At 39.4% G+C, this 12,139-nt stretch overlaps 1 protein-coding gene across 3 annotated transcripts in view; it reads right to left on the bottom strand.

Annotated features, from left to right (window-relative positions):
* Window positions 1-3,383: 3,383 nt before the first annotated feature.
* MAPK6 (mitogen-activated protein kinase 6) overlaps window positions 3,384-12,139 on the bottom strand; it is a 148,145-nt gene continuing 139,389 nt past the window's right edge. For all 3 annotated transcript variants that reach the window (XM_030189344.1, XM_030189338.1, XM_030189351.1), the window contains exon 6: window positions 3,384-5,658. In XM_030189344.1, coding sequence (XP_030045204.1) covers window positions 4,560-5,658 — 1,099 coding nt within the window. In that variant the 3' untranslated portion in view covers window positions 3,384-4,559. The remainder of the gene's footprint in view (window positions 5,659-12,139) is intronic.

Genomic DNA, 12,139 nt, shown 5'->3' with positions numbered 1-12,139 from the left:
CCCTGAAGGTTGAGGAGGCGGTACCGGGCTGTCAGAAGACCGACGCAACGACACCTCTTGTATGGAGGGTGAGCGATCCTCCCGGCGTTGACGCTTCACAGGTGCCGAATCCTTCGATGCCCCGGAGCTTCCAGTACCGTGTCTTGAAGGAGACCAATGACGATGCTTCTTAGCCTTCGCTCGATGTACGTCATCGATACTCCTCGGTACTGACAAGGAGGACTTGGAATCCACACACCTCCTCGGGGTCGGGTCCGAGAGTGGTCAGTCCCGGTGGGCCTGTCCAGCAGGAGTCTTTGAGACAGGTGGAGACCCACTCGACAGCTCACTGCTCCCAGAGTGTGATGGTCCCCGGACAGCCATTACCTGCGCTCCCCGATGTCGATGCCATCCCCGGTGCTGCTATCAACGTCGAGGAACTGGACGAAGCTCCGAAATGTTGGTCCCGAAGAGCTTGTCTCGAAGCCTGTGTCCACTTTTTCAAGCTAAGACACAACTTGCATGTGTCTGGGCGATGGTCGGGCCCAAGGCACTGAAGACACCACACATGGGGGTCAATACCTGAGATCATCCGGTTGCACCGAGTACACTTCTTGAAGCTGCTGGGAGTCCTTGATGACATGGACAGAAAAATAGCGGTGGTGAAGTCAAAATTCTTGATTGTGCCAAGAAAAAAGGCACAAAAATAGGAAGAGGGCTGCGGTGAAAACGAAAGAAAACTTAAGGGACTAAAACAAAGGAATAAAGGTTCCTTTTTTTTAAAAATGGATATACTGGTAAGGAAACAAAAAGGGAGAGAAAAAAATCGCGAAAAACCGAAGGCACTTTCACTGGGCTGTGGAGGGAGACCGACAAGCAGCCACCCTCTACCGTGGAAAAAGAAAGATCGGGGCTCTCGCGCGACGGACAGGAATATCAGTGCACGCCCTCTGGGCGCTTGAAGGCTCTAGCAAACTTTTTGTTGCTATGGAAGACTTCCATTCCTGGGGCCGCCGTGGACGCCGACCCAGTCGTGAGAACAAACAGCCTGCTTGTCCTCGAAGAAAAAAGGATAATAGAAAGATTCTATAGCAGAGAAGCAGTAAAATCTTCTCTTCAGCCAAGCAAACAGCAGTAACAATCTCCTCATGTTATCAGTGCTGTGCACATATGGCTGAATACTGTAAACAGTTTCTCAGATTGGCGCACAGTTCATTGACTATAGCTTGGCAAATGAGGCATTTTTCTATCACGTGGCATATTCTGTGATGAGCGACAGACGCTGAGAAATGCAAGGGGGGTATCAATTGAATCTGAAGGTAAGGGCAACACTGTTGCGTTCTTCAAGGTCTTCATAACCTAGAAAGCTCTTGGTCCAGGGCCTTACAGCACATAAATAGCAGAAAACTATGAACAATCCTGTATTTCTTTATCCTTTGGGAGCTAGACAAAACTGCAGTATCAGGAATCCAGAGTACTTTGCAATACAATCCATGATAATTTGGTTCTGGCATCATAGACAAAGTTTGGTTAGGCTGTGGCCTACAATGGGTTCAGAAAATGGCATTTATGGTACATAATAGATAACGCTTTCATTAGACCACAGTAAAAGCTATAAAGAAGAGTTTTCCATGAGAAGCCTTTAAGGTTCAAAAGAAAATTCAATGAATTGGGTTAGGACTTGAGGTCCCATGATGTAATGGGCAGTGGATGGGTAATTTCATGTAAAGGAGTCCTTGCATGAATCGAGAAAACAAAAAAACATAAACTGATATTGATCTCCTGGCTTCACAAATTCTTGAAAGGCTGCAATGGCAAAAAGGTGAAATATCTGTAGAATTTGTCTGAAGGCCTGATTCAGAAAGTTACCAAAGGTAGTTTAGGAGCTCAGGAACTGGGCAGCCTGAAAGATTTTGAAAGTGCTCTGTACATCAATTTATAAGCAGTGAGTTTTCTAGAAGCCAGGAAAACCTGCAAATCTCAGACACCAGTAGAGATGAAACCATTTACATCTCAATATCCATGATGTCAAAGCTAAGGATTTGAGATTGGGATGCTGAAGGCTGGCATCCTGTGTGTCAGAAGAGAGGGCCGAGTCCCCAGAGGAAGTGGTTGATCCTTGGTAAGTTCAATGAGCCATCAAAACTAGAGCCAACAAAAACAAAACGGCACTACTTGTGATCTGTCCTAAGGATCTTTTGGATGACTCTGAAAGTAGAAGAATGGGCAGAAATATATAGAATCATCCCAGATTCCATAGAATTGCAAAGGCAGCATGAGACATTCTTTGCTGAGCTGGTTTTGTGGAAAAGTTGATACTGTCCTGTGATGCAAACAAGTCTAAGGATGACAAGCTCCAGCAACTTAATTTGTTCTGTGTGACTATTAGTGAGGACGCACAAACAAATTAAGCTTGTCTGCTAAGTCGTTGAGGTTACTGGACAGACAGGTTGCTTGAAGGAGTATTCACATGGAAATCACCAGGTTTCATATATTAAAGAGTAAAGGAGCCCAGTAAGGGTTTAGTCTGGCACTTTTGGGAATCCCTTTGAACGACAAGTTCGGGAGATGTACTGTCCTGTATCAGAAATGATGTGTTAGAGAAGTCTCTTGCATCAACTGCAATAGCAGCATTACTGTGTTCAGTTGACATAGAAGCCTATGCTGGATGCTCTCTCTTGACAGGCATAGTTTGGAGCTATTGGGCTAGAGTGTCTGAAAACTAAGAGGTGCTTATTTTGAGGTGGATCTCTGCTTATTCCTCCTTGTCTGCTTTGCTACTTTGTCAGGTGCTGCTTGTTAAAAATCAGCATTTTATTTTCAGTCTGACTTTTTTCTACCTTCCAGTATCTAATGATTTCACCCCCCCCCTCCCCCGAGGTCATTTCATTAGCCCCAAAGCTTGCTTGCATGACTAGTAGTTTTGCTTTGATTATTGCCCAATCAAATCTAAGCATGTTGTTCCTCTCACCACCCCAGGAATGGCTCGAGTCCACTAATATTGTTCCTCACTCCACCCCAGGAATGGCTCAAGTCCTCTAACAAAAGTGTGTGCACTAGGTAATATTCAAACGCCCCACCTTCTGTGCATTAACTGCTTTTTCACCTGCAGACAAAAGGCTTTGAATGCTACCCTCTGTATATGCAGGTTAAGAATGAGAGAAAAGCATAGGGTACAAAAATTTACAGATCAGGAGGATATACCATAGATCGACATTACTGTCTGCTGTAGTTATGTTATTCACATATTACTACAATTTGCACTAATTTCTCTTCTTACTGTACAATTATTAAAAAGTCTATTGCACTGGTAATGTACTTTGATTCACTTTTGTTGCTATTTAAATAGGGGAACCAATCAGAAAGGATATTCAAATCCAAAGATAAAACACTCTGAAGAAGACTTGAGATGGAACGTGCTACATTTAACCTAATTTTATTCATGCTGACTTGGAAAAAATATCATTCAGTAAAAACATACAGTAAAAACAACAAAAAAAAGTCTTACTATATACAACTTGCAACCTACAGTAATGTTGTACCTTAATTACTTCCATGCACACAATTCTAACATTACAAAGAAGTTTAAAAAAATGTGAACACAATTAAGACTCTAGGAGCATTTTGTATTAAAGCAGTTCCTAATTTATCTTTGTAGAGATAGGTCAAGCACCTCCAAAATAGAAATTCCTATACACAGTGAGTACTTTCCTTGAAATGAAAGTTATAAAAATAAAATAAAAATGATTGAGTAGAAAGCCTCCAAAATAAGCTGTCATATTCAACAATGTAGGTAATAAACCATAGTGCTAGACAAGTTATGTCAATGTATTCAAAAATCAGATTGACTTTAATTAAATACAGAACATGTTTGCTATAATAAATAAAAATACTGCATAATAACACTTCACTACAAAAGAATGTATTACCAGAACATCTGCAAATGTTGACTGATTTTTCTCATAGAGGATAACTACTACAGTAATGCTGGCTTAACAGAAGTGCAAGATGCAAAAGCACTATGGGTGGCTAATGGTCAGCCACATACTGTTGTTACCTTGAGGTAGATAACACATGCATACCAAATTCTGTATTCTTCAGTTGCTGCTGGTATCATGTGTCTTAAGAAATGCATCCAGTATGAAAACTCCTACAATGCTTGTTGAAAAAAATGTTTTGACTTATTGGGGGAGGGAAAATAGACATTTTCATGCAATTATGTACTATCTCACTGTGTAAATTTCAAGGCAAGATTCATTTTTGTCTCCAAAACATGGACAAGTGTTTTGAAGACAGAATGCTTTTACTTGGTTTAGTGCATTTTTTTTTGTCTTTTGCCATTTCCTCCTGCATTGCATTATTTTACTAAATTCTTCAATTTTGTGTGTGCAAACAACATGCCAGTTTAAAACAAAAGATTTACTCGTTCTGTATACAAAGTAATTCTGAATTGTAAAAACAATGTAAACTGAAACTAAATGAATCCATACTAAAATTACACTGTTTGATTCAAGTAAAAAAAAATTACACTAACATTAAAAAAAAAATCATGAATACAAAAGAACTGTCTGCAGAGTGTTTTAATTTAGATGTTTCAGAATGCTGCTGTAGGTTTTATGTGGGATCTGGGGGGATGATTTCATAGCTGAAGGCATTAACGTGGCTTGAATTGATTTAAGGGGTGAACCAACAGGACTATGAAACTGAGGGATCCCAATAGACTCCAGTTGCTTGTTGAAGATGATATCCCCACTAAAATTAATAACACTTTCACCTTTCTCCTTTTCTCCCAGTTTTCCATCTTCTGCTATCTCTGTTTCTAACATTTCAACATCCTCCTTCTTACTAAAAAATTTATCTAAGTAACTGGTGTATGTGTTTTCCTTCTCAATTTGCTCATCCTTCCTTACTTCACAACAAAACTGATCTATGAGGAGGCACTCCTCCCCACTACTTACAAAGAGACTATCCCAAGAATTTTGGTTTCGAACTCCCAATTGTGCCAGATTGGCTATTCCTTTTTCCTGTTTTTCCTGGCTTACTGACTTTGATATCAAACTTTTCAATTCAATTTGGGATACAGAGCTATTCAAGTCATTTAGTTTGTCAATATCAGAAGATTCGTGTTGTAAACTAAGCTGAATGGTGCCTGCTATAAATGAATCAAAGTCAAAACCTGGATTCTTCTCTCTTTCCTTTTCAACTAACTGTTGTGAGGCCTCCTCTAGGGCTATCTGAGCTTTCACTAATCCATTCCTTTCGCATTTTGACTTGCCCTTCTTATCTGCCTTCTCTTTACTTTGTTCCTTCCAGTTAGAAAGATCTATGATAAGTTTTGGCTCATAGTAATGATTAACTTCACTATCTCTCCAAACTAAATTATCTAAGTAAGAAGTAGATCTTGTTTTGTAATTGCAAGTGTGGCTACATTCCAGATCACAGTATTTGTTTTCATGGTGATCTGGATATTGCCAGCAGGGCTCAGTAGAGAAGTGAGAGTCAAAAGCAGGGTCCTCCAGGTACTTTTCACGGTCTCCATCCAAGTATTTGCGAGGGTCAACTTGCACTTCCTCTTCTTCTGTGACATCAGAAAGAGCCCTTGGATCACGCTGAACTTCATCAACTTCAAAATTATTATATATTGGCCAGTCGTGGTCTGACAATTGGCTTTCTTGGTATCTGTAAGAGTTAGTTTTAAAATATTAGTAATGATGCATAAAGCAGTCACTTGAAAAATGTCTTTAAGAACCACAGCACAATAGACCAAAAATCACTAAAACATAGTAACATAACATAGTAGATGACGGCAGAAAAAGACCTGCACGGTCCATCCAGTCTGCCCAACAAGATAAACTCATATGTGCTACTTTTTGCGTATACCTTACCTTGATTTGTATCTGCCATTTTCAGGACACAGACCGTAGAAGTCTGCTCAGCTTTAGCCCCACCTCCCAACCACCAGCCCCGCCTCCCACCACCGGCTCTGCCACCCAATCTCGGCTAAGTTTCTGAGGATCCATTCCTTCTGAACAGGATTCCTTTATGTTTATCCTTCACCTCACATTTTAACCATGCTGGCTGTCAATTGGCCTTTCTTCCTCCTTTTTAAATACATGGAATACATCTGGTCTGGGCTTCCAGGATGTTTTCTTTTTTAACCATTCTTCTAATTTTGTCATAGTCTCCTTTTTGAAAGTTAAATTCTAATGTACTGGATTCCCTGTCTGTACTTACTCCAGAGGTTATATCAACTCGCAGACCACCTGCAGCCAGGGAGCCACGGTCCCAAGCATAGAACGTTGAAGGTGAGAATTATTATATAGGATAACTTAGATAAGAAAGGGAGGAAGGAGATGAGACTATAGTTGGAAAGGCAGGTAGAGTCCAGTGAAGGTTTTTTGAGGAGTGGTGCAACCATAGCATCGTAAACAGTTACACTAGAAAACGAAAGACTGAGGATATGACAGGTAGGGATAACAGTAGGAGAGAGAGCTGAGTTGCTGGGTGGGAATGGGATAGAACAGGTAGTGAGTATGGAGGAGGAAAGAAGATGTGCCATTTCCTGTTCAGTGATTTTAGAAAAGGAAGAAAGGGTGGCAGGAGTTGAAAGAGGGTTGTGAAAGTGAAGAGGGGGAACGGGAGATGGAAGTGACCTGGTGGAGAGCTCAAGTTTAAACTTAGGAATCTTGCCTTGAAAGAATATGAAGGGGGGTGCGGTGGATTGTGAGGAGAGTTCATTGTGGCAAAAACTGGCAAGGCGTGGAGCCAAGATAGTTTGTCAAATGGATGTAGTAGTCTTGTTTGCCATGTGCAAGGGCACACTGAAAGGTGGTCAGCATGAATCTGAAATGTATGAAGTTGGCATGGGCACAGGATTTTAGCCAAAAACGCTCAGCAAAGTGGGCACTGGGACATAGGTAGTAGATTCTGAAGGTTAGCCAAGCCTGGGGTTTGGTACGCCTTGCAGAACAGAGGAATGGGAAAAGTGTCCAGAGCAAGGGAGAGAATAGTAGTATAGGAAAAGACAGCTTCACTGATACACTTGACTAAAACAGTGGATCAGAAGAGACTGCAAAGGTCATTGGACTGGAAATTCCTAAATGTGATGGTGGAGACTGGATCAGACTGAGGGGGGGGGGGGGGGGGGGGGGGGGGGGATGGTGATTAATTATAAAAGTTATCAGATGATGGCCAGAGAGGGAAAGAACTAAAGTGGAGCAATAAGGAAGTGAGCAGCTGGAGAAAAAGAAAAGACCAAGACAGTGGCCATGCTGATGAGTACAATAGTGGAGCATAGCTGGAGGTTGAATGAGGATGTTAAAGCAAGAAACACGAGGCGTCAACAGAGGGGTCAACAACATGAATGTTAACGTTCCTATGAATGAAGGAGGGGGAGGATGGTTCAAGAAAGAGGGGGAAGCCAGTAGTCAAAGTCTGAATGCACAGGTACTTTTACCCACATTAAAAAAAGGTGAAGGTGTGGGGAAAGTATATGCAGGGTTTTTTTGAAAGTGCCAAGGTGGCAATTCTGTAAGTGAGAGGCTCTTTGTAGGCGTGCTGATGGAGTGTGGTGAGAGCTTATTCTATAAAAGGTATCTGGGCACCCAGATTCCATTATAGAATACTAGCACAAACCAGTTATCAGCGCATCTTACATTTGGGTGGCTGCAGTTACTCCAGCCATAGACTGTGCGTATCTAAAAAGTTTAACTTATAGTGTTCTGTGAGTTGTGTTAACTAGGAGCCTTGCTCATGTTCTGCCCATATGTACACTCCTCCTTGCACTTAGGTGTTATAGCACTAGTGCGCCCTTATAGAATAGCACTTAGGGCATTTACAAGGGCTACATGATATCAAGCTGATCCCATGTAATCACATGTACACATTCTTCATGATGAATATCAGTGCACTTTTCTGTGCTGGAATCTCAGTGGCTGCTCAGTTTGAATTGGGATAGCAATTTTCTCTTTTAATTCTTAGATTGTAATTTAGATAGGCTGTTTTTAAGAGATAAATATTTTATTCAGTTTTATTGATGCTTAACAGTCTAGTGAGGATGCATTGGAGTTTAATTATTATAGCCTTGTTAAGGCTTTAGCTCTTATTCTGGCCAGAAAGTATTAGATCAGCATTTGAAATTTCCATCTTGGTTAAAGGAATGTCTATCATGATATTGTCATTCTAAACATGCTCTGTATAATGCTTCCAATTTGATAGACTGCTCTGTACCACGTGAACATAATATAGTTTGTTGTGGGCAATCATTTAAATGGAAACAGAGTCTGGGCTCACAGAAATCTCAGCTCTGCCTCTTTAATAGCAGTTCCTTTGATTCTACTTTCTAAAGATGTTGATCATTTAGTTCGAATCCAATGTTTTTATTTTAACTCTCAGTCAATTTGTAATACGTCTTGCATAATTCATGACCTAATAGAAGGCTCACAGGTGGATTTAGGATTTATAGTGGAAACAAATTCCTGACTTAAGCTCTCCATATATGGTTAATATATACCCTTTGGGTTATACAGTAACTGTTCATATACTAATAAGAGAGGGGGTGGGTTAGCATTTGCCTATAAAGTCCCCGCCCCCTATCTAATTGATAGTTTTGTAGATTCCTATCTGGAATTAACAGTCTGCAAGTGATCTGACCCAGGTGGAACATTTTCTCTAGGTCTACTGCTGATATTATCAACTATCTGGAAAATGGGCAGCCACCCAAGAAAAACTGTATGAAGTTATCTTATATTAAGCACCCTTTTTAAAGGATTTTGCTGTTTTAGGAGATTTAAATTTAGACTTAGATTCTGATTTAGATTCCATCCATTTAATGAAATTTATGAATTCTTTAAATATAACGATAGGTCATGTAGCCCCCACTCACGCTAAAGGACATCTTTCAGACACATATTCTCAAACAACAGTAGATCATTTAGATTGGAAACCAGTGCCTTGGTTGGATCATTTGCTCCTCAATTTTTTTTTTTTTTTATCAAGTTGCCGAATTCATCTAAGTTATGAAATAGTAGTCACTTTTAAGCGTACACAGCTCAAGCCTTCCTTGTTTTGGGGAAAATTGCAATCATATTTAGACAGTTATTTAGATAGTTATTCAGACAGTTCTAATTCAATTCTTGACATTTGGAATTTTGGTATAGGGAAAGCATTATCAGATTTGTCAGAGCTAAAGCAAAAGAAGAGTAGGCATAATAATAATCCTTGGTATTCTGAGACTGGTACTCTTGAGAAATTGTAGAATGGAGAGATTATGGAAAAAAATTAAAGATCAATCATATTATACACTTTAGTGTCTAGCACTAGAAAATATAAGAATGCAATATCATTGGCAAAGGTTGAGTATTATGATCAAAAGATACAGCGATCTGATAATTCTTCTAAAGAATTATTTAAGATTTTTTAAAAATTAACTAGCATGGATGCTGTTGTTTCTAGTTCACAGAATGTACAGTCATCTGCTGAACGTTTAGCTAATTTTTTTGCAGACCAAAGTAAATAAAATAAGGCAGAGTTTTAATCTTAATTCAGATGACTGGGTCAAGCATTGTTTGATGGTCCCAGAGAAAACCAATTGCTTTCTTGGTGATAGATTTTAGGATTGCTTTTTCACTATTTCCTTGGAGTCTGTTCAAAAGTTGTTAAGAAAGCTTTCCAACGAATCTTGTGCATTAGATAACTGCCCTTCTTATTTGCTACAGAATGCACCTGTAAACATAGTACTATGGTTGACAGAATTGATTAGGCTATTACTGGAAGAAGGATGTTATCCTGAGTCAATTTCAGAAATAGCTCTCACCCCTATACCTAAATCATTTGGCGCTGATTTTACAATAGTTGACAGCTATAGACCGGAAGTAGGCATTCCCTGGTTAGCAAAATTGATAATTTATAGTTTACCAACAGTTACAAGATTTTTTATATCTTCCAATGACTTGCTACACATCCTTCTCAATACGGCTTTCGTCCATTACATAGCACACAATCTCTATTATTGCTTATGACTACAGAAATTAGAGACATTTTGAGTACAGGTGGGAAAGCAGTGCTCCTGCAGTTCGACATATCGGCAGCCTTTAATGCTGCAGATCACGCACTGATGCTTTATAGGTTGAGCGAGCTGGGCATTACGGGAAAAGTGCTTAAATGGCTTGAGGAATTTCTGAGAAAAAGATCATATAAAGTACAAAAAAAATAGGTGTACCTCCACATCTTGGCAGCCAGGCTGTGGTGTCCCTCAGGGGTCACTGCTCTCACTTCTTCTATTAATGTGTATGTGAGACTGCTAGGTGATCTGTTAACTTCTTATATTATGTCATATGCTGATGACATATTTCTTGTCTGTCCAGTATTGGACATTTTTCAAAATACTAGAAAAATGTTGATCAAAAATATTTCTCGGGTAGAGTCTTGGGCTTATAAAAAGTTTCTCAAACTTAATAGACAGAAGACCAAGGTAGTCTGGTTTGGGGACTTTGATTCTTTACCCCCCAAATTTTGAAGCTTGCTACTGGGGGGGGGGGGGGGGGGGGGGGGGGTAAACAATGAGAACAAATCTAAATCTAAATGGGTGTAATATTAGATTCTAAACGTATTTGGAAGATCACGTCAATTCCCTTGTTAAAAAGTATTTTTCTGCTTCAGTAGCTTAGACCTATTCATTCTATTCTCAGTATTCAAAGCTTTAGAAGCATTGACCAATCAGTTTTGTTGCCATACCTGGACTACTGCAATTCTTTATATGGAGTTATTGCTGGAAAGCTATTGAAGAGATTGAAACTGCTCCAAAACACTGCAGCAAGGTTAATTTTTAGAAAGATCAAATTTGAGAGACTATCTCCTTTGCTTAGAGAGCTCCATTAGCTTCCAGTTTCCTCTTGTATATGTTTTAAGATAGCATGTTTTGTTTTTAAATCCCTTGCTGGCCATAATGCAGTTGGAATAACAAATCATTGTCTTTACTAAGATCTAGAAAGTCCTTTCGACTGGCTCAAGCTTCTACTATGTCATTTCCAAGCTACAGAGGGGTTAAGCTAAAAAAATATTTGGATTCTTCTTTCAAATATTTAGCTGCTAAGGTTTGGAATGGACAGCCACATTTTGTAAGATTGATTTTGTCTTATCTCTTATTTAGGAAACACCTGAAAGCTCATATGTTTTTTGCTGTTGGTACTGATTAATTCAGGTCAGATTTTTCATCTATTAATTTAGGTCTGATTTCTGTCTGGTATGTTTTTCTGCTTTTTTATGTAATGTAATTCCACCTAACTAGGGTGATTCTTTTCCTTGATTGTAATCCGCAATGAATCCAAATGGATCTTGCAGAATGCAAGTCACCCATAGCATAGCATAAATGACAATTCTATAAACTGGCACCTAAACTATAGGTGCCAATTGGGTGCATAAGTTATAGAATAGCAGCACTAATGTGGGTGACTGTCACCAAAAATTAGCATTTACACACATTAAGTACTAGGTGCTCTTTTATAACATGTGTACCAAAATCACTTAGTGCATAAGACACATGGGCAGGAAGTGGGCAGGTCATGGACATGTCTTTGAATACCGTACACTTAAGTGTCAACAGTTATGGGATAGGCACCAAGATTTTAGCCTATCAATTCCGACTTATGCTTGTCTTCTCTAATGGAATCTTAGGGCCCAAATACCATTACAGAATTGGTGCTAAGCACATGACGCTGGGGCACCTAAATCTTGGTGCCAATTTATACAATTGCCACAATATAAGATTTACTGATTTAAAAAAATGTATAAACCAAACAATCCTAAGTTGTAGGTGGTTCACAAAGTAAACATACACATTATAGAAGAGACTCAATCAATAAATAAAATTAACAAAATTATTCCTTAAAAAAAAAAAGATAAGAAAACAGCAATGTATTTGGAATAGCCATTGTCCTATCAAAATCCCCATAATCTACCCAAAAGCTTTAAAAGAGAAAGGAAGAAAAGGGATTTTGGATTTAGCTCATGTCTTTTCTCAGTTGCAGCTCAAAACGAGTTACATTCAGATACAGTAGGTATTCCCCTCTCTCTAGAAGGCTTACAATCTAATTTTGCACCTGATGAAATGGAGGATTTAAGTGACTTGTCCAGGATCACAAGGAGCTGCAATAGGATTTGT

This window comes from Microcaecilia unicolor, chromosome 1, assembly GCF_901765095.1.
Source record: "Microcaecilia unicolor chromosome 1, aMicUni1.1, whole genome shotgun sequence".
NCBI classification, from domain to species: domain Eukaryota; kingdom Metazoa; phylum Chordata; class Amphibia; order Gymnophiona; family Siphonopidae; genus Microcaecilia; species Microcaecilia unicolor.
The sequence above is the reverse complement of the archived record's forward strand: the minus strand, read 5'-3'. Positions and strand labels throughout refer to the sequence as shown.